The 23204-nt window shown below is 43.4% G+C and overlaps 1 protein-coding gene across 2 annotated transcripts in view; it reads left to right on the top strand.

Moving 5' to 3' along the window:
• The window catches only part of Ncoa2 (nuclear receptor coactivator 2), a 98617-nt gene that overhangs the window by 44359 nt on the left and 31054 nt on the right, over nt 1-23204 (top strand). The window contains exons 6-11 of one of the 2 annotated variants that reach the window (XM_052715296.1): nt 2806-2907; nt 3818-3961; nt 7085-7232; nt 8928-10197; nt 18995-19205; nt 20964-21170. In XM_052715296.1, the coding sequence (XP_052571256.1) occupies nt 2806-2907; nt 3818-3961; nt 7085-7232; nt 8928-10197; nt 18995-19205; nt 20964-21170 (2082 nt within the window). The remainder of the gene's footprint in view (nt 1-2805; nt 2908-3817; nt 3962-7084; nt 7233-8927; nt 10198-18994; nt 19206-20963; nt 21171-23204) is intronic. The other variant, XM_052715297.1, reaches the window with a different exon arrangement.

Below are 23204 nucleotides of genomic sequence, written 5' to 3'. Positions count from 1 at the left end.
AGTTTTTTCCTCTATAAGGTTGGGGGGGGGGGTTGAATTTGTGCATGCTAAGCAAGCATTCTACCTCTAAGTTCTATCTCAGTTTGAAAATGTGTGCTGATGAAAGTGGCATATCTCCATGTCTAGCGCGGCAGCCAGGATTCACATGAAGGCAACATTCGAAACCGCAGTAGCACAACCAGGGGCATGTGTGTCTGGTGACCATGACACTTCTGCAGCTCTGACAGTGACTGTTAAGGGGACCCTGGGTTGCCTTGAACACCAATGCAAATCTTATGCCATAGCCCCAGAAAAATGTACATAGGTACAAGCAGCATTTTCCATCCTTTCCAGGGAGTGATGGAATCTGTGTAACTTCTCTGTGGACACCGCGTCTTCAATGTGGTGTAATAGCAGAGTGGACAGACAAAGGAGTTGGCAGTGGAGGGCTTTCAGGTGTGTAACCTTACTGGGCCACTCCCTAACGAGATGCCCTCCAACCAGCTAATGCACACAGCCGAGAGCCCCTCCTTAGTATAAGATGTTGCTGCAGAGAGCACTCTGTGGGAGCAGCAGGAGGGAGTGAGCTTGTGACGCACTCCAGTGCAAGGAAATATTCTAGAGGTAATCAGACAGGCCAACCTCTAAGTCAGCCATAGCTCTGGCTGTGGGCAAATTCCTTCACTTCTCTTTTATTATCAATTTCTTACGTGAAATTGCCAGTGCAAGTATCAAATTTAGTACAGAATGGGGCTGCAGGTGTAATTCGAGGTGGAGTGTTTAGTTGATGTGTGTGAAACCCTGGGTTCAGATCTTAGCATGTGTGCACACACGCGCATACACACAGGACTTATGATGATTGATGGGCTATAGTCACCACTGAATATTAGTTTAGTACTTGTTAATTCAATGTGTAAGTTTTTAAATTTAAATTTTATCAGAAAGGGATTATGAAGAGCTCTTATAGAAAATACATGGTATTTCAGAATTAGCCTTTGTTTGGGTGTGACCATCAGACAGTTTCGTTCTGTTCACTCACCAAAGAAAGCACTGTAGATTCATCTGTGATATTCCAAAGGCATATAAGGTACAGCTGTATCAACTCACTATTATGTCCTAGAGATGAGAACGTGTGGATTCCGGCTGAGGATGTAGTTCTTGGGAAAGTGCTTGCCTAGCATGCACATACCCCTGGGTTGAGTCCCCAAACCAGGCATTGTCAGGAGGCCTGTAATCCTAGCACTCAGGAGATAGGCACAGAGAAGTCAGGGTCACCCTTGGCCACACACAGCAAGTTTGATGCCAGCCTAAGATGTAGCAGACTCTATCTTTAAATTAATTAACAAAATTGGATTTGAGGCAGAGTTGTGGTGGTGCATACCTCTAATCCTAGCACTTAGATAAGATTGTTTATTTAAGCTGGTATAACCATAGTAATCCTGCACTTAAGAGATAGCCAGAGGATCACTGCAAGATTGAGGCCAGCTTGGTCTACAAGTGAGTTCCAGGCCATCCAGAGGGACATAGTAAGACTCTTACATTAAAAGGAAAAAAGGCAGGGGTGGATCTGTCTGTTCCTGAAATGTGGCATAAATGAGGGCATCTTTTCCTTTTTTCTCTTCCTTTTATTGTAGCTGCAATGCTGAGCGTTGAACTCGCAGCCTTACACATTGTAGGGAGTGTTCAACCACTGAGCCACATCCCCCACTCCCCGTGATGATTGCATTTTAATCTAAAGATACCAGCTATTACTTGATATCCCCCCAAAAAGAAAACTTCCCAAGTTTAAAGGTGAATGATTGCAAGTCTGTGGTGTAAGAAGATGTGAAGAGCCTGTTTTATTTCTGTAGCAGCCTTTCGTCAGCCTTTCTTTAACTTGAAAGAGCCATACAATGTGCTCTGCTTGTTATAAGGTGTATAAAACATGTCACTGTTCTCCAGTATATAAAATGTGTCATGGTTCCCCAGAAGTGATCCTCCATGTAGAAAACAATGAAAGTAGGGCCTGGGGAAATGGTTCAACAGTTAAGATCACTGGCTGCTGCTCTTCCAAAGGACCCATGTTCAATTCTCAGCACTCACATGGTAGCTCGCAACCATCTATAAATCCAGTTTCAGGGGAATCTGTCAACCTCTTCTGGACTTCACAGGCACCAGGCATGTAAGTTATACACAGACATACATGCAGACAAAACACCTATACACATAAAAATAAAAGTTACAAAAACTGAAGTGGGAAGGGCTCAACGTTAACACTGGCTGTGTGAGGAACTCTGCATGTCAAGATGCTGACCCATAAGGCAGCAGCGGTTCTGTGCACTTACTGGGTACAGTGGAGTTGGTGCTCTGAATCTCCATGGGGCAGTTTGTATTCCCTGTGTCAGATTCCATCTTCCCCCATCAGGTGCCTACCCAGTTTGTTAATAGTGAGCCTGAGGCTAAGCAGCAACTCCTGGTGACACTGTCCGATTTTAGTTGATCTTTTCCTTTGTTTACTTTATTATGAGTTAATTTGGTTCTCACTCAGTGACTTAGCGAGAATGGCCCCATACTTGTCTTCACCAGGGAGGCGGTTTCCAGGCACTAACTCGCTAGTTCGGGTGGACTCTGACCACGTGTGCTGTGTAGCTTTGGCCTCTGCCCTCTGCTCCAGCTCACCCTCACTGCTGCCTCCCACTACAGCCAGACAGAGAATTAATTCCGTGAGAAGCAGAGGGCCATGGCAACTCCCCCTGATTTACAAGGCTGTGTTGTCATAGATAGTGGAGTTGATCTAGTCGCTACAAATAAAAATCTTAATAAGATAGACAACTGTGTCTGTTTAAGATTTGCAGTCCTGCTTGATTTGCGTGGCACGCAGAGTCCCCATGAAGGAAAGACCAGCCCTTCCCTCATCAGAAAGCTTTACCACCCGCCAGGACCTCCAAGGTAAGTCCTGGTCAAAGAAGAACAAAGCAGTCATTTCAGAACACCTGGGCGTCTGAATACAAGACTGTCTGTGGGGGCTGGAGAGGATAGCTCAGTGGTTAAGAGCACTGACTGCTCTTCCGGAGGACCCAGGTTCAATCCCCAGCACCCACATGGCAGCTCACAACTGTCTGTAACTCACGATCTGACACCCTCACACAGGTAAAATATCAATATGCATAAAATAAGAATAAATAAGTATTTTTTAAAAAAAGACTGTTTGTGAGACCCTCCATGGTGTTGAGAAGTTGTGGTAGCTAGGACTGCTGGGGTGTAAGTGCTGAGGGGCAGAGGCTCAAGAGGGAGGCAGAGACTGTCTTCACTGGGTTTCTTCTGGAGGTGTGTTTGTGCTGCCAGCTCCAAACTGCTGGTTTTCCATTTCTGTAGTTCTCTCTCCGTGGTCCACCAACCCCAGATCCAAATGATTCCGTTTTTAAAACGTGTCTCTATGATCACTGTCCTGTATAGAATATAACATTAATTAGAGTTCATTTAATGATTAGGGGAGAGGGAAGCTAGGCATGAATGATAACACATCCCTGAGACCCATCCCACATTTAGGAGGTAAGGCAGAAATGCTCTGCAGTTCAAGGCCAGCCTAAGCTGGAGAATGTATTCCAAATTAGAATGGACTATATAAGAAGAATAAATAAATAAAGTTAATAAAATAAAAAATACACAGGAAGATAGGGGTCATATGTATATCCTGTACCATTTTACATGAGAAGCTTTAGTGCCCAGGCATTTTAGTATCATGGAGTCTCAGATTAATCCCCCACAGATTCAGACTCTGAGTAAGTGTATATATTCCTAAATTTTCATTGTTTCTCTAGAAAATAGAGTCTGTAAATGTAATGCCGTTATCTCGTAGGCAAGATCACTTCTCTGGACACGAGCACCATGAGAGCCGCCATGAAGCCGGGCTGGGAGGATCTGGTGAGAAGATGCATTCAGAAGTTCCACACACAGCATGAAGGGGAGTCTCTGTCATACGCCAAGAGGCATCATCATGAAGGTAGGACTCTGCATACTACTCTGTAGGGAGTGTCTTGAGTTGGTTCCTATAGGGATGTTCCACCCAGAAGAGATTCCCCAAGCTCACCTCACAGAGCTTCTGAGTCCTGTGTTGGTGCTGCCTGGCCCAATAAGCTACCTGAGAAAATAAAGCAGAAGGTGTTAATGTCCCAAAGACGGACAGAAAGAGGGGAACAGGTCATTTTCTGTAATCCTCATACTTCTAGATGTATGACAAGACAACCAAGTTCTGTGTAAGCTAAGGAAACAAGAGCCAGTTCATAAGGGCAGTCTGGAAGGAGGAACAGATGAAATCTGCAAGAGTGAATAAATCCAAGCTCTCCTTCAAGGTACAAACAGCAGACTCCAGATGTTTCCAGATGCCCAGAGAGGCAACCTGACCTGGTCTGGGTCTCAGACTAACACTTCAGCCATCTCTCAGTACATCCCAGCCCTTAATGAATACTGCCTTTGAATGGCCTTGTCCTTCTTTGTCATCTCATTGACCCCCACACCCAGCCAGTGAGGTGGAGACCCAGGCAGTGGAAGTGCCTAGCTCCTGAGCATTCACACAGTATCAGCTGATGACATCTGCAAGCTACAAACCCACCCTGGTTGTCACGCTGCCACGTTCTCCCAAAGTCACTTTTTCTCAAGGAAAATTTGATTTTCTTTTTAAACAACTGAAAACAGAACAGAATCTTTTTGCTTTAACAAGTGCTGAGTGGGGAAGGAGGCCTGGCCAGCATGCAGTTGGTTAGCGTGGGCTCCACAGCACGTGAGGGACACATGGCAGAGCAATGCATCTCAGACCTCAGCATGGGCAATTGTCTGCCTCGGCCAGAGAGAATCTAACTAATTTGTGGAAAATGGAGCTGTAGTTTGTCATCCATTTAGTGTGCATCTGTGACCTTGGCTTTTTAACTAGTAACTTGTATATTAAGCTATATGCTTTTGAGGCCACTTAATGAAGAAGCCCAGACATAGTAAATGTACTCTTACTTCCATTTGCTCCCACACATGTATCTTACTCATCCTTATTTCTTCAAAATTAAGCAAGTAATCAAACATTGTGTACCTTCCAATATTGTTGTTACTGTTAGAGTAAGGGCAAATACGGATGATGTATTGGACAGAAATCAGTATTTAACCTACCAGATAATAGCTTGGAATCAAAGCAGAAATAAAAGAACTACCCTTGGCATGCATGTTCAGTGTCCCTGGATCCTGAATGCCCTTCATTTAATTCCCAGCTCCCTGGTTCCTCACAAGAGAGTTCATATCAATATGCCAGGTGCTATTCTAGGTTTAGAGAGATAGGACCACTGGAAGAAAACTGCACATAGACATACAAAATGGGGAATGCCAGAGACCGGGGAGATCGCTCAGTGGGTGGGTACGAGTGCTTGCCAGTCAGTCATGAGGACCTGAGTTCAGGTATGGTTATATGCTCGCCTGTAACGCCTGCACTATGGAAGGCAAGATAGGATTGCTAGGGCTTTCTAGGCACACAGGTGCACACAACACGCACCATATGTATACACTCATACATACTCACACAAAAATGAATATATAAATAATAATTTTTTAAAGAAACAGGTAACCCCAGAAGTTTCCACCTGCATCAAGTACAAGAAATATGCCAGGTTTTCTTTGAGTTTGGGAGCGTCCTGAATGATCGGTGTGCTCACATTGTTCCTTAGTATACAGACCAAAAGGAAATGGAAAACCTTCAGCGGTCACAGCCAAGGTCAAAGGAAATCTGAAATTATAAGCCACTGAGAATGTGAGTCCTGTACACAGTTGTGTTTCTGCAACTATAGACACGTGCTTATTTCGCAGAGCACCACTCACATAGAACAGTGACTGATTCCCAGTACGGCCACTTCAGAGTCCATGCAGGCAGTGGCCAATAGCAGACAGATGTGTCCCAATATTGTGTCTGAGCTGTGGAGGGCATCTGACAAACTCAGAATGAAGATGTACGGAGATCAGAGTTCCCTCCCTTGCCTGCAGTTCTCTGACATGGTGAATGTGCTTGGTCATTTGGGGCTGCTTGTTCAGCCCACAAAATTTGTCCTAACAATTATGTATTAGAAACATGATAGTCTTCGTAAAATTACTTAAGAAGCAGCTCAGTTTTATCACTATTTTTTCCGAATTGAAATCATTTTTAAATGAAATATTCATTATAAAATGCAATTCTAAGGTTATTATAAGAGAAATTACATTAAGCCAGTTGATTTGCTTTGTATTTCTTGTCTTCAAATAGAAGTATCTGGCCTTTATCTGGAAGGTAAAGTGATCACTCTCGCTAAGGTCTGCGCGTGGGTTTCAGTTTTACGTGCCTTTTCTTCCAACAGAAGATCTTTACCTTTCCTTCCTATCGTCCTAAGCATGGGAATACCACTTCCTGCACTGTCATCTCAAGAAGAGTATTCAGACAACAGTGTCGTAATGCTCATCCTGATGTTTACGCTGTCAAGGGAATCGAAGGCAGATTACACTTGGAGAGTCCATGTTGGGGGTTATATGCTGTTGTGGTGTTTTCTAATATCGTTCAGAAGTTAGAGAAAGACTTATTTTGACCTGATAAACTGTTTACACTCACTCTGCCCCATAATAATGATTTAAGGAAGAGCAGTTTAGGGGGCTGGAGAGATGGCCCAGAGAGAGGTTAAGAACTGGCTGCTCTTCTAGAGGACCCGGGTTCGGTTCCCAGCACCCACATAATGGCTCATAACAGTCTGTAACTCCAGTTCCACTTACATATATTTGGGCAAAATACTCATATGCATAAATAAAAATTAAAGTAAAAGTAAAAACAAATCTTTTTATAATGCCTTTTAATAAAGGGCATTTTGAGTTTTCAAGCTGTTAGTCTTTGTTGTACAAAAAAAAATCCATTGTTTGTTGGTATTTTGAGTGAAAAGTAAATGAATGTTTTAATATCATGACATTTTATGACCTGTAACTTTTTAACAAGCTGATAGGAAACGTAATGGAGTTTTTCACTATTATTATGTCTTGACGGTCCTCCCTTGCTCCACCTCCTGATTTTCTTTTTCTTTCTTTCTTCTTTAGTTTTTTTCTAAACATGCCTCTGTTTCCCTTTCTGCCGCAGTTCTGAGACAAGGATTGGCGTTCAGTCAAATCTACCGTTTTTCTTTGTCCGATGGCACTCTTGTTGCTGCACAGACGAAAAGCAAACTCATCCGTTCTCAGACGACTAACGAGCCTCAGCTTGTAATATCCTTACACATGCTTCACAGGTAATCACGCACTAAGCCTCAGTTTCCCTCCTCCGTTGAGGGAAACACTACAAGAGCAATATGGCACCCTGTAGCTTCTCAGGGTCCACAGATTCCTGTTCTTTGACTACATGGCGTTCTAAACTGTGAATGAGATTGCTGTTAACTCTTAGCTGGAAACCACCTCACTGGACCAGCAAAGTCAGGCTGCCCTTTGCATTTTACATTTCACATTAAGAACACAGGAATTTTGCTGCCATACTTGGGAGGTAGAGGCAGGTGGATCTCTGAGAGTTCGAGGCCAGCCTGGTCTATATAGCAAGCTCCAGGACAGCCAGGAATACATAGAAAGACCCTGTCTCAAACAAAAGAATACAGGACTTGGCTTCACCCTCCTGTTACACTCAAGAAGGGAAATTCAGGGGATAACACAGGCAAGAGCAGGAAAAGTGAAGCCAAGGCTAAGATTTCTAATCCTGGGTGCTTAAACTTTTCAATGTATATTCTTAGGCGAATTTTGATTTTTGTTCTTGGGTTTAAATTTCCTCACATTAGACTTTAAATTGAGTGGTAGTAACCATTTCTATAGTAAAAGAAAGAAAATTGAATGTTGATTTTAAATAAATGTCATAGAGCATATTGTTTAAGATACTCATTTAGGAAAATGATTGAATTTCAGATTCTATAAATGTTTATGTATATGCTGAGGGGAACTTTATGAGGTACTGCCAGGATATATATACAGTTGCTCTGCTTAAAGAGTCCCAGTTTATTGCATTTCTCAATTATTTTGCTTTCTAGTACAGGAATAAAAAAAATCAGGCAGCCCTAGTTTCCAACTGTTAGTAAATCTGACCTCCAGTTGAAACTGATTGAGAGTGATTATAGAGGTGGCACCTTCCCCCGTCCCCAGCTGAAGCTGGTGTTTGACAGTCGGTGAACATGTTTGGTAACTCGTAAGCAACTGCTAAGGCCGAAACAGAAGCTCATGGGGCTCTTACAAGACCTGCTTGTAAGCATCAGTTAAGGAGATGGATCGGAATTTTCCTGGAATGGGGGCAGGTTAAAATCACAGACTGTCACCCCAGAACCCTCCCCCACCCATTCTGTCTTCCTCTGGCCTGCAGTGACTGCGGAGAGGAGTGGAACTCCGTTACACACGGTAACTAATACCCATCAGAATAACTCCTTCTGCCTCTGGAACTGGCCATCACTAACAGCTCAGAGCAAGGCTTTCCCCACCAAGGCCTCTAGCCACCAAGTGCCATCTATAAGAATCTCTAGGCATACAGATGTGCCCACTCTTGGAACGGAAATTTGTGGCAAATGATTGAATCAAGTAGTACTTATGTGGGTCATCTCTTTCAGGCTGTACAAGCTCTCAGTTGCTTATGAGGGAGATGCATGATTGGAATCTTTTCTACTGTCCTGCTTACTTACTGAAACTTCAATATGAAAGTTGTCGAATTTAACCCCTCACACTTCAGTAAAACCACAGACATCTTGATGAGTTGCCTGAAAAACATCCCTCTTGGTCCAGAACTGTACATGTTCAGTCTAGTCTGTAATTGCAGGTGTTTTCATCCAAGTCTTGCCTATCCCTTAGATGTAGTCTGCTTTTGTAAAGAAAAGAGACCCTACCATTTTTCAAATTAATAACAATTGACTAGGTATTTTTCCTTTTATCTTATATATGTTTCTTTCCTCATTATACAGAGAGCAGAATGTATGTGTAATGAATCCGGATCTGACTGGACAAGCGATGGGGAAGCCATTGAATCCAATTAGCTCTAGCAGCCCTGCCCATCAGGCCATGTGCAGTGGGAACCCAGGTCAGGACATGACCCTCAGTAGCAATATAAATTTTCCCATGAATGGCCCAAAGGAACAAATGGGCATGCCTATGGGCAGGTTTGGTGGTTCTGGGGGCATGAACCATGTATCAGGCATGCAAGCAACCACTCCTCAGGGTAGTAACTATGCACTCAAAATGAACAGTCCCTCACAAAGCAGCCCCGGCATGAACCCAGGGCAACCCACCTCCATGCTCTCACCAAGGCATCGCATGAGCCCCGGCGTGGCTGGCAGTCCTCGCATCCCACCCAGTCAGTTTTCCCCTGCAGGAAGCTTGCATTCCCCTGTGGGAGTTTGCAGCAGCACAGGAAATAGCCATAGTTATACCAACAGTTCCCTCAATGCACTGCAGGCCCTCAGCGAGGGCCATGGGGTCTCCTTAGGGTCATCGTTGGCTTCACCGGACCTAAAAATGGGCAATTTGCAAAACTCCCCAGTTAATATGAATCCTCCCCCACTCAGCAAGATGGGAAGCTTGGACTCCAAAGACTGTTTTGGACTTTATGGGGAGCCATCAGAAGGTACAACTGGACAAGCAGAGACCAGCTGCCATCCTGGAGAGCAAAAGGAGCCCAATGATTCCGTCATGCCCCAGGCAGCCAGCGGGGAGAGGGCCGAGGGCCACAGCCGGCTGCATGACAGCAAAGGGCAGACCAAACTCCTCCAGCTGCTGACCACCAAGTCCGACCAAATGGAGCCTTCCCCCTTGCCCAGCTCTTTGTCAGACACAAATAAGGACTCTGCAGGGAGCTTGCCTGGGCCTGGGTCCACGCATGGCACCTCTCTCAAGGAGAAGCATAAGATTTTGCACAGACTCTTACAGGACAGCAGTTCCCCTGTGGACTTGGCCAAGCTGACAGCAGAAGCCACAGGCAAAGAGCTGAGCCAGGAGTCCAGCAGCACAGCACCTGGGTCAGAAGTGGCCGTCAAACCGGAACCAGTGAGCCCCAAGAAGAAAGAGAATGCACTACTTCGCTATTTGCTCGATAAAGATGATACTAAAGATATTGGTTTACCGGAAATAACCCCCAAACTTGAGCGACTGGACAGTAAGACAGATCCTGCCAGTAATACAAAACTCATAGCTCTGAAAACTGTGAAAGAGGAGGTGAGCTTTGAGCCCAGTGACCAGGTGAGTTTTCTAATGACTTCCGGGTGTGTCATCTGTATCACAGATTTTCCTCCAAGGGGACAATCTGTGACTCAGCAAAAACAGTATTTTTGTTTGTGGCCTGTATCTTGTAATAGTTAATTTGCATAAAACTGTATTCTACACTATCACTGCGGATCGCCGGGTATCGCTGCCTGGGTGGGGGGCCAGCCTCCAGCAGCGCAGGGTCAAAGGGACATCCACCGAGTCCACCGTACTAGACTTTTTTATCTGAGGGGCTAAGGGGAAAAGACATTCACACACTCTTCTGTACTCTTTCTACTGTATACCTTTTTCTATAGCTTATATACCCCAACAACATTTTTCAGGCTGTACAGGAATTACAGTGTGATTATATTCTATTTTTTAAGTGAATGACTAAAATGAATACAGGTAAAAACATGTTTTTCATCTCGCTTACGTGAATAAACATTTTACATATTATAGGTGAAAAACAAGTTATCCCAAGAACCCATGTACATTATTCATACCCAAGCAACTTGTTATAGATTAACAGCATAAGCAAGCAGGCTGCATTTTGTGGTTACAAAGAAGGGACCAATCACTTTATTACTTATCTTGAAAGGTAATCTTAAAGGAATCACAAACCTAAACTCTTTTTGGTTTTGTTTTGTTTTTGTTTTTTGAGGCAGGGTTTCTCTGTGTAGTTTTGGTGCCTGTCCTGAATCCCGCTCTGTAGACCAGGCTGGCCTCGAACTCACAGAGATCTATCTGGTTCTGCCTCCCCAGTGCTCAGATTAAAGGCGTGCGCCACCACTTCCTGGCCCTAACTTTATTTTCAAAGCTTTGTTTCAGCTGTGATGCACTCCGAAACCTATGAACACATCTCCCAACATTTAGGACAAAAGAATTTTAACCTAAGCTACAGTCTATATGGCTCCTCAATAGAAACTCATGTGCTGTAGCTGTGTCCCACGTCCTTGTTTTATTTTTATTCATCAAAACTCTGTATAAGGTAACATTATTATCAATCAGACAGTACAGCGTAGGAAAGAATCATCTTCATAATAATCCACAGGTAAAAGTGCCCAGTAGAACGGGCACTCTACATTACAGGCAGTGGGGATCTCCCCACACCCATTCACACCATGCCAGATACCAGAGGAAGACGGCAGCAGCAAACACGTAAAGGCACAGCAGAAGCAAAAGGCATTCCAGGGTTTGTGGTCTCGGGGCCTTGCTTGTTCAAGGTTGACCCATCAGGGAGTCGCCTCCTGGTGGGCTGACACCTTGAACTTCAGTTGCCCTGCTGCTCCTCCAACACACCCCCAGCAAAGAGGGACAGTAGTACCATGGGCTTAGAAGGCAGTGCAGCTTACCTATCAGACATTCAGCCCTGCCACTGTAGGCCAGAGCAGCTGTGGACACTGAGAAGTAAGTGTGGTTGTGCTCTAGTACAGTTTTACTTACAGTCCCTGAAGTAGACAGTTGTAATGAACACAAAGTATTCTTTAGATTTGTGTGTGTGTGTGTGTGTGTGTGTATGTGTGTATGTGGTGGGGGTATCATGGTTCTTACTGTAAGCAAGGTGAATTCATTCTTAGGCCATAGATCATACACTGACAGGAGTCGGCAGGATGGCTGTAGATAACTGAACCCTAAACTGGCAGCAATCGACTTCCTTAGTCCCCGCTTTGTCAGAGCAGACTTAAGTATCTATTTACCTCTCTCTGACTGTGATCGGAATTTAGCTGGTTCTCATATCCAGTGAAGATCCTCCTGCCTCTCTTGTCTTTCCATGAACACTTCTGAGTAATGTAGAAGAATCTCATTGACTGTTAGTTAAAAAAACACATAAGAGAAAATGGATGGGAAGAGAGAGTTATCAAAGCCATTGATTCAAAACCAGAATAATGGGTTGCTTTCTCTCCTGTGCGTCTCTCAAAAGTTAACATCTTGAAAACAATCCAGGGTACCTAAAGTAATGTTCAGAATCATCATCATCTTTTTTTTTTTTTTTTAACAAAAAGCAGTCCTCATAATATACAATATGGGCCACTGTAGAATACCACTGTCTGACTAATTAACATATCACATCGTGTGCTGGTCATTTTGTGATACAAATACTTTGCTCTTCGATACATATTTGTTACTGTTTTCCACCACCTTGTACAACCGATCTCTGGAATGTTTTCCTCCAGACGGAAATTTCGATACCTCTCCAACATTTCCACCCCGGCCCCTCAGTCTTTCTAAGCAGCACTCTGGTGAGAATGGCCCCACAATGCGAAGGCAAACCATTGATTTTCTCACTTCCTTCAAAAAGCAAGTGATAGGCCATTGCAGCTGTAATGGTGGAATCCCTGACTGATAGAGGTTAGTGGCCCAACCTAGCCTTCCCTAGTTCCTGAACATGTCCTGTCTGGCAGGTTCTTTTTGAGTCATGATGGCTTCCACAGTGAGGAAGTCACAAGGGCTTCTCTACTTAACATGGCCTGTAGTTTGCCCTGGAAAGTTGTGTGGCAAGTCGGGAGGTGGTGTGTCACCTGCCTCGAGAGAGCCACCTGAGTCCACAGAGGCTGCATATTGGTGGCAGTCAGGATGACAAAGGCCACTCTTCCAGCCAGTTCCTACCAACCACGCAGGTTCTGAGCGGTTGACCTCTTACTTCTTTCACTTTGATGTCAATGGCTGCTGCTGATCACACGGGAAGCAGACTTAAGTTACATTAACATTATTAGTGATTAATCCTAAACATTGGACACCAGCACGAGGTCCCGTACAGCAGCTGTTTTATAATGCTGTGAAACTGAGCTGGGGGACCGAGGACAGCAGAAAGTTAACAGCAATGTCTTGTGTGATGTGAAGTGAAAAACCTTATTTATTGACACCTGAGTTTCCATCTTTTGAGATTTACTGGATTAGATAACACAGAAGTAGTGGCAGTTCAGATGGCGGGCACAGGTAGTGTCACTTAGGTGACTTACACGCTAGAGGGCAGCTTCCTGACTCAGGAGACCCTCTGAAGCTCAGTGAAGAGAATGGCTGTTCCCTCCTTCCATAAACAGTAGTTTCTGTCTCAGGCCTCAGACCCTGAGGGCTTAGAAGGACAATGAACGGGATCGATATTTGTCATTACTTTGTGTAAATGATTTCACAAACGTCAGACAAGAAAAGTTTTGAGATTTTTCTGTTTGTGGGTTTTGGGTTTGTTTTGTTTTTTTGGTTTGTTTTTTTTTGTTTGTTTGTTTTGTTTTTTGAGTTTTTTATTTAGGAGAAATAATTTTCTAATCAAAATTATCTGAGAAACAAAGACTAGTGTGTAATCAATATAAATCTGTTATTTGAAGATTAATAAGAGCAGGGTCCACAGGCACACACACATGCACACAGGATTTAAATTTTCTGTAATGTAATCTAGCCCATTGCTCATGCACCTTCTTGCTACTCTCTCCCAAAACACCATTTAAAATACAGCTTCACAGAACCATTTCAGAGTCAAAAACACAGCACCGAGAAAAGTTACCACAGGAACTATGCTTTACCTAAATTTAGATCAAAGTTGGCATGAGGGAAAAAACAATGGTTCTCTCACCTCCTGCTCGCTTGCCTTGTCCCCTCAGGAGGAGCTCTCCCGCCACCTGCTGTCCAGGTTCTCAGGCTTCCATTTCAGGGGATGCAGTAGTTACATAGTAAGCAAGAGCAGATAGTAAGCCTGGATCGAAATTGACTGTCTTGTTAAAAAATTAACTGAGTGTGTGTTTAACGTATTACCAGCTTTTGAAAGTCAGGAAGTGCTTTGGTGGCGCATATTATTATACCTAAAATAGCATATTTTTAGTGGGTAGAGCATTTAAACAAGATGCTTCTACGACATTTCCTAGCAAACAGGAAGCAGAAACTGACAAACATTTCCAGCGTGTTTGCTGCTAACTCCTGTGCTTATTTACACAATGGAGCACGGCTGTGCTCAGCCAAGCCGACCCTTGACTCCTGGTTCTTCCTGGTGTTCTCCTAGTGTGGGCCTGGAGAGGCTTGACTCCATTAGAGAGGCAAACCACATTTTAAACTGGGAGTGTCCAGGGAGTTTCCCTCCAGACACAGTAGAATTCCTTCACAGTTCTGTGCTAAGCACATGGTATGAAACTGTATTTTTTTTTTTTTTTTTTTTTTTTTTTGGTTTTTCGAGACAGGGTTTCTCTGTGTAGCTTTGCGCCTCTCCTGGAACTCACTTGGTAGCCCAGGCTGGCCTCGAACTCACAGAGATCCGCCTGGCTCTGCCTCCCGAGTGCTGGGATTAAAGGCGTGCGCCACCACCGCCCGGCGAAACTGTATTTTTTAATACTGTGTTTTAAAACTGGTTTAAAATAGTTTCATAAGGTACTTTGTAATTCATGAGAATGCTTATGTCATTAACTTATGTGTTCCTTTATTTCCTTCAGAGAACAAGTTGATTTGACACATGAAAAAAGTCATAAAACCAGAAAAACGTAAAGTTAAAGAAATCAAGTCTATTTTTCATTTGTAGAATTTTATAAAAATCTTTCTGACTCACTTGCTGCCAGAAATAGTTGAAGCTAACTACCCAAATTGATGGAGCTGACCTGAGCATTCAAATAGATGCCTGAGCAAAACTTGGAAGTGTCTCGAAGGCATTTTAAAGGAAGGCGTTGCTCTCTTGTCTTACAAAGAAAAATGTGCCTAACCAAGTGGGTAGGGTCTAAAAGAACCTCTGTGAGGTATAAACTACAGAACTGTAGAAGAAGTTTTCTCTCAGAAACACCATGTGACCACATTTCAGCCCTTCAGATCTTACGTGAACACTGACGAAAGTGCTGAGATGAGGACACTGAAATCTGTCTCCTTTAAGAATACTTAAAGTATGCTTACAGCAGGGCATGACATGACGGTGTGCTTCTAGAACCCCAACACTCCCAGAGCTGAGACAGGAGGATTGTAAATTCAAGGTCAACCTCATATGGGGGAGGGGGGATTAAACTGGTAGCAAATTAATGTTAAATGCATATTCCAAAAATTGACAAGGAGTAAAAACTCAGGCAAAGTAATGTCTCTAAAAGTTCATGGTGTGGCTTGAAATGTTAACCTGAATGAATTCAGATAGTGTCCAGAACTGTGAATCTGTAGAATGAGACCAGTTAATATGAACCACAGGAAAAAACCCTACAGTGTAGCTGAAGTTTCATCTACACTACAGAGCTCTCCAATGTGTTGTTTCTCAAGTCAGAGCTATGCTACTGTTAACTTCCTCCTCCCTCCCTCCCTCTCTTCCTTTCCTATGTTGGAAATTGAACCTAGGGCCTCTTGTACGAGCTTTACCGCTGAGTTACACTCCCACTCACATAGATGATTGATGAACTCATAAATGGGAAAGATCAAAACTTGCAAGTTGGTTTAAAAAAAATTTTTTTTCCTTCGAGACAGGGTTTCTCTCTGTAGCTTTGCGCCTTTCCTGGAACTCACTCTGTAGCCCAACCTGGCCTTGAACTCATGGAGATCCGCCTGGCTCTGCCTCCTGAGTGCTGGGATTAAAGGCATGCGCCACCACCGCCCTGCACAAGTTGGTTTAATTTTAATACATGTCTTTTAAAAAATAAAACTTAGAGGTGAGGGGGTAGCTCAGCTCATATCACACAAAGCTGGTTTGTTCCCCAGCACTGCCTGAGTACAAATATATATAATGGATATGGAATTTTAGTTATAAATTATTTGAGCTAGGTATTTCCCACATATCTGTAATCCCAGCACCTAGAAGATGGAGGAGGGGGATCAAGAATTAAAAGCCAGTCTCCTCTACATACTACATACTACATACTACAAAGACCAGATTGGGCTATATGAGACCCTGTCTCAAATTCTTCTTTTTGAAATAAATTGATTTTAGTTACTCAGATATATCTTTTTTTTTTTTTTTTTTTTTTTTTTTGGTTTTTCGAGACAGGGTTTCTCTGTGTAGCTTTGCGCCTTTCCTGGAACTCGCTTTGGAGACCAGGCTGGCCTCGAACTCACAGAGATCCACCTGGCTCTGCCTCCCGAGTGCTGGGATTAAAGGCGTGCGCCACCACCGCCCGGCAGTTACTCAGATATATCTTAACATGTATATATAACATTATTTGTGCTTGTGATATTAAAATACAAGTATTTACATTTATATACACTTAGCATATTACACAGAAATAGATTACAAAAGAAGATGGCCAGGCGTGGTGGCACACGCCTTTAATCCCAGCACTCCAGAGGCAAAGGAGACAGCCTGGTCTATAGAGAGAGTTCCAGGACAGCCAGAACTCCATAGAGCAGCAGAAAACACAGATATTTACATTACAGTTCATAACAGTAGGAAAATTATAGTCAAGACGTAGAAACAAAAATGGTTTTATGCTGGGCAGTGGTGGCACATGCCTTTAATTCCAGCACTCAGATCTCTGTGACTTCAAGAATAGCCTGGTCTGCAAAGTGAGTTCCAGGACAGCCAGGACTACACAGAGAAACCCTGTCTTGAAAAAAAAAAGAGCCATGGGTCATGGTTCTTGTCACTAGAACTCTTTGTAGGCTAGACATGATGCAGTGTGCCTCAGGAGGCAGAGTTCCACGCTCCAAGTTTAAGGCCTGCCTGGGCTACATAGTGACCTCTCTCTCAAAAACAAAAGTTCTTATTCTGTTTAAGGTGGTTTATAATTTAGTTTGTGTGGAAGAGGAGAAGGCAAGAAGGAAAAGTAGGAGGTGAGCCCTAGCTGTTGTAGTCTATAACAGGAAAGGCATCTGTCAAGGCTCTGATGAGGTGAAAATTCAAGTGCATCTATTAAGAAAATGAACATACATGCTTCTGGCTTTGTTTACATGAGCCTATTTTGGATAATTCTCATGGGGCAATCTGGCAAGCTTTTTCAGAGACAGTTTATCACTTATTTCAGCCCCTTCCTTACCCATACACTGTGCTTTAAAAGCACGCAGGGGGGCCGGGCGGTGGTGGCGCACGCCTTTAATCCCAGCACTTGGGAGGCAGAGGCAGGCGGATCTCTGTGAGTTCGAGGCCAGCCTGGTCTCCAAAGCGAGTTCCAGGAAAGGCACAAAGCGACACAGAGAAACCCTGTCTCGAAAAAAAAAAAAAAAAAAAAAAAAAAGCACGCAGGGGAAGTCATGTTGTCATGGGACACTGCTTCAGACAAGAGAGATGTCTCAATGGAGCCTCGTCCTCCTCAGTGTTACATATAGAGACAAAGCTATTCAGAGAGTTATCGCAGATGCACATGAAACACTTTCTGAGCAGTCGGTGGAAGTTGTAGAAATTTCTGTTACAATTATATTTTAATGGTGAAAGGAATTCATCTTGGTGACTGCGTGCTACACACACCCTGCCCCACCACACGCATTACTGTCGGTAGGGAAGGGACCTGTCAGTGAAACAACAAAGGAACGCCGCTCCAAGGGGAAAGCTGGGCTGATGGGGCCATGTGTAGTGTGTCCCTTCCTCAGGAGCTCTCAGGATCACATCACCTGTCTGTAACTCCCAGAGAAAGAGCTCGTCCTTCTGCTGGAACTGGCTGACACAAAAATGGTCTTCTAGCTGTTTTAACAATACATGAGGAGTCCTGGAAAAGGAGTTGCTAAGTTTATTCGTTAGTGGCTGTCCTGAAAAGAATCAAATAAGAGCCTGGTGGTGGTGGCGCACACCTTTAATCCCAGCACTCGGGAGGCAGAGACAGGCGGATCTCTGTGAGTTCGAGGCCAGCCTGGGCTACCAAGTGAGTTCCAGGAAAAGCGCAAAGCTACACAGAGAAACCCTGTCTCGAAAAAAACCAAAAAAAATCAAATAAATGTCACTTTAGCCCAGGAGCTTCCTAATATGATATGTGTCTAGTCAATAGCTACCCCAGGACCAGCAAGAAAGGTCCTGTGTGTAGATCCTGTCTTTGCCATAAGTGACAAAAGTCTTAGCACTCCAGCGTCCATGTAGAGGGCAGGATTGGTACCTGAGCGGCTCCTCTAGAAGTGCATGCCGGCATCAGATGGACTCAGACGCTCTTTGTTCAGTTTGGAAGCAATCTCACTTTAGCCCAGGCTGGCCTGTGGCTCACTGTGTAGCCCAGGCTGACTTTAGCCTCAGGTGCCGGGATTCAGACATGGTCACACTAGCTTCATCCCCTTTCCTGTGTAACTGCAATCTCTGATTTTAAATACTAGCACCCTGATAGGTTCTACTTAAAAGAGTGTCTGTGCAATCATTTTAGTGTATTAGAAGAAAGCAGTCGGTATAAATAATGGTCATACCTACATTAATCAATATTGGCAATGGAAATTGAATTCAAAAAGGGGATCAGGAACTCTAAGAAACGTGTAGTTTCTGTAAAATCAAGTTAGTAAGTGCTGTGTTTGGTCAGCAGCAGCTTCTGTATATCTTGTCACCTAAGCCGGTAAACGAGAAAACCACTGTCATTCAAAACCTAAAATAAAAGCAAACAAAATCAAAATTCAAATTGAAAAGGCAAGACGTAGCTAGTGCATGAGTGCTTTTGTATATAAACTGTCAGAGAGTCACAAGGTAGGAAACAGCTTTCTTTCCAATTCAGCTGTGCCTGCTTTCTAGGTGAGGGGGTCAGGGTTCAGAGGTTAGATTACAGAGCTTGGTGAATTCAGGTATGAAAGATGGTCCTTTGTTAGGCTTGACATTTGCACATGCTTGCTTTTTTCACTTGGCGGCATGCCTAGTGATGGTGAGATCTGTGGCTGCCAGTGGTGGGGGTTGGGATCCCCACTCGCAACATGGGCCTGGATGTATACTTCTGTTTGTTAACTGCAGCCTGGCAGCGAGCTGGACAACTTGGAAGAGATTTTGGATGATTTGCAAAATAGTCAGTTACCACAGCTTTTCCCAGACACAAGGCCAGGAGCTCCTGCTGGGTCAGTTGACAAGCAAGCCATCATCAATGACCTCATGCAACTCACCGCGGACAGCAGTCCTGTTACACCTGTTGGAGCCCAGAAAACAGCACTGCGAATGTCCCAGAGCAGTGAGTATGCCCTCTTTCTTACCAGTTTTGCTGAGGAATTTCCCATTTCATCCCCATGGGAAACATTATTAAAGTCTGCCTCAGTTACTTGGAGGGTTTTTTGTGATAAAACAGCACCATCTACTGTCCTGGTCTGTCAGTGTTCAGAATGGATTCTGGTCCTGCTGAGGTTCCTCTGCTGACTGTAATACTTTCTTTAGAGAGGAAGATTCAAGCCAGACATGGTACTGCATGCCTATAATCCCAGGCATGTGGCTAAGGCAGGAGGATGGTGGGTTCAGGGCCAACCAGAGCTACATAGTGAGACCCTGTCTCAAAAAAAGAAGCTAGATTATTTTCAAAATTTAATTGTTGTTCATGCAAAGGCTGCTCACAGTCAAATGCCTTGCTCTGTCATTTAGGAATTTTATTTTAAATTTATTTGAGCTAAGTAAAAAATGCTATTCACTCTGGTCGCATAGATTACAAACTTGATCGTGGATGAAGTTTTCAGTTTTGTGTGAGAGAGCAGTTTTTCTATAGCACACCCATGGTTTACAGAAAGACAACCTCTTCAGTGCTGGTAAACACAATGACTGTTTCCACCTCAGGTGGTTTGAGCCAGTGCCTAGCACTGTTCTCAAGTCCGAAAAGGCAAGTGTCAGCCAAACAGAGAATGACTACCTTTAGAAACTAAATCCTTTCTTGGATGGTTCCTAACCGTTCTGGAAAGGGGAAAAGGAAAGAAAGGTGAATTTTTGTTTGGCCAGGGTGATGAGAGAATAAGGTAAGAAACACACAAGATACGACTCATTAACCCAAAGAACGTGTGGGAGCTCACAGCTCCCGCTCTCTCTGGAGCTCCCAGTGGGACTTAGATTAGTGAATGGAGGCCGGGTAACTGACCCCGGGAGGGCAGGACTCAGTGTGGTACGTAATGTCCGTTCCCAGCCTTTGTTTTTCCTGGATGTTTTATTTCTACCATGGATTATGAAGTCCCCCTCCTCTAAACTGTGCTATTGCAATCTGTGTTTATAAAATTAAAAGAAAGCAAAGTGCTTGGTGTTAACTAATAAGTTAGCTCTGTAAATTATGCTATATAATACCTGAGTGTTGCAGTAACATTGTTATAAAATTACAGGTCATCTACTTGATCTACTGCTCAGGACACAGTCAATTCTTATGAACTAACCATAAAAATCATTTCAGATCTAAATATGTGCCCAGAATTAAAGAGGCCACACTGATAGTGACAACCTTTAATGGAGTATTGCTTCAGGTAACACAGTGTACACTCAAAGATCTTAACTTCTAGTAAAAATACCCACTTCTAATTCATCTTAAACCTTGAAAGCCCAGTTAAGAAATAATACCCTGACATCCAAAACATATGTGTGTAGCTTTGTTACTGCATGTAATAATGAGAAAAAGAAAAAGACCACTGTGCTAAAGTTTGAATAATATAACGTGAACAATATCATATTGATGCTTTATTTAGCAAAAGCTTTCAGTATTAAAACTACTGGAAAGGAAAATATGGTTTATGTTTCACATCCCCTCTTCCTAAGGCCATTGAGAGTTAGATCAGAGACCTGTTGATAATATCATATGGGTTGCTGCATATGTTTTCTGTGTGTGCCTTGTCCTCCATGTAGGTAGTTGGTCCCTGGTGTGTATCTTTGTCATTTTACAGGTGACATTTTCCCTAAACACTACTATTGTTAATATCCTTTTCATTGACCTTTATTAACCTTCAATTTTCATTTGTTTTCTCCTTAGCTTTTAATAACCCACGACCAGGGCAACTGGGCAGGTTATTGCCAAACCAGAATTTACCACTTGACATCACATTGCAAAGCCCAACTGGTGCTGGACCTTTCCCACCAATCAGAAACAATAGTCCCTACTCAGTGATACCTCAGCCAGGAATGATGGGTAATCAAGGGATGCTAGGAAGCCAAGGAAACTTAGGGAACAATAGCACAGGTAAGGGCTCAACGATGCACTGCTGCTGATTGATGGGTTGTGGGATTTAACAGTGTGTTCCTGCATCAGGATAGTGGAACTGCACCAGACACTTGGTAGGAGCTGTCTGTGTCAGTGCGGAAACCATGCAGATTCTCTGAACCTGGCGTGTGGGAAGCCACGCCAGCAAGTGACCAGGTCATCCTGCAACTGCTGCTTTGATGAGGTTTCTGAACTCAGTCTTCTTGTCCAGACTTACTTCAGTTCCATCCCAGCTATGGGGGGTCTGAACATGGAAGAGTCTATGCAAAACAGCTGGTGCTTGTTAGTATCCAGTGATAATCTGCTGATACCCCCCAAAAGATGTATTAATGTGTTTGGAATATTTCAGAAAGAAAGCTTAAAATTCTACCAGTCTTTCACAATTGTAGGTCCTGTTTTCACTCAGGAAAAATAAATCAGTTGAAAGTGAAGGTCTTTTTGCCTGTCCTACTGCATTTTCGTTGTAGACTTAGCTGTGCAGGAGGCAGAAGCTGGAGGATGACTTGAACGATAGACTTTTGTGTGTTTTGCTTTATTTTATTGGCTTTTTGTCTTCATAACGTTTAGTGCATTTTAATAGCGTCAGGTTAGGACAAAATTAAGTGAGCACATTGTTTGAGACCACAGCGTGGCCCATTTCAAAACTATCATAACACTAATGACTTTAAGTATTGGTGTGCCCAGCCCAACAAAAACCTCCGGCCCCAATTCAGGGAGGCTTCCTGGAGACTGGAGAAGTTGCCTGTGATCTAGCTGGACCTTGACCTGCTGTAGTTTTCTAGCATCCAGCACATTCTCCAGGCACATTTCCTAAGTGGTCCCTGCTTCTGCTGCAGCTGCCGTAGAATTCAGGCCTGAACTCACTGCACCTCCAGCCTTGGAACAGCATTTGTTATGGATCTAGAAGGATGCTGGCTCCCCTAATGAAGGGCTGCTCAGAATCTATAGCTTCTTCCTTTGTCTCAATGACATATTAGACACTGGGGCATAGAAATAAGTAGATATTATAAAAAGAACTTACAGTTGTGGGTGTTTTAGTTCTTGCTATTTTTAGCTCAGTCTGTAATCCCTGTACATTGCCATTTTAGTTAACCAAAGATCAAAGTTCTATTTAATGATGGATGTTTTATTTCCTATTACTGAGATAGAATTCATGGGAAACATGAGCTGTACTCTTGTCACTTTATTCATTCAACAAATATTGACTGCTTATTTATGTGCCATGCACTGGCTACCTCTTTAAATTATAGATTCATAAAAACAGTGCCATTTTCACTGTGTCGCTCTTAAATACTGATTTGGAGAAAAGTGGCTGATGATTCTCTGGGGGTAGCTCCCTACCAGGGAATAAAAGACGTTCTGTGTTGTTGGAGGAGTCTTTCTTATATAGGGCCCTAGGGCCATGAGGGTGGACATACCTGAACTTGGGCATCCCTGGACCTACTGGTACCCAGGCTGTAACAATCAGATGGTAGTCTCCTTCTGCTTCTAAAAACAAACACACACCCAAAGGAATAACATCCGTCTCATTGCACTAATACTGTTGAGTTACAGATAGTTTCCCTCCTACTGTCTGTAATCTTGTTATGCTATTTACAAAGGAGATTATTTTGAAAAACAAACTACCTATTCTCCCATAACATGTTTGTATAGACTAAATATAAGATGCTTGATATGTGTGTTAAGATCGTCACAGTTTTTAACTCTAATTTCCCTCGTTCTTCATCATCCTCAGCACACTCTGGTTTCACACGTGAGGAAAGACCCATGTTCTGTCCATGTGTTAATTAGACAAAATTTGTGCTTGCTTAACCCAAGTAAAGTCAGTGAAAGCAAGCCGTATATTTGAAAGCACTGTCCTAATATTCCCTGGATCAAATATTTCAAAGGAAAGAGATGTCATGTCTGAGGCTTCCCTTTCAGCAGCAGGTCTTAGCCACTGCTTGGCCATTGCCAACATCCAGGGCCGAGACACTAACAGCTCCTGAATACTGCTTGGTGATGTTCACTACT

Source organism: Peromyscus californicus, unplaced genomic scaffold (assembly GCF_007827085.1).
Source record: "Peromyscus californicus insignis strain IS unplaced genomic scaffold, ASM782708v3 Scaffold_5__1_contigs__length_169319896, whole genome shotgun sequence".
In the NCBI taxonomy this organism is placed as follows: Eukaryota; Metazoa; Chordata; class Mammalia; order Rodentia; family Cricetidae; genus Peromyscus; species Peromyscus californicus.
The sequence above is the reverse complement of the archived record's forward strand: the minus strand, read 5'-3'. Positions and strand labels throughout refer to the sequence as shown.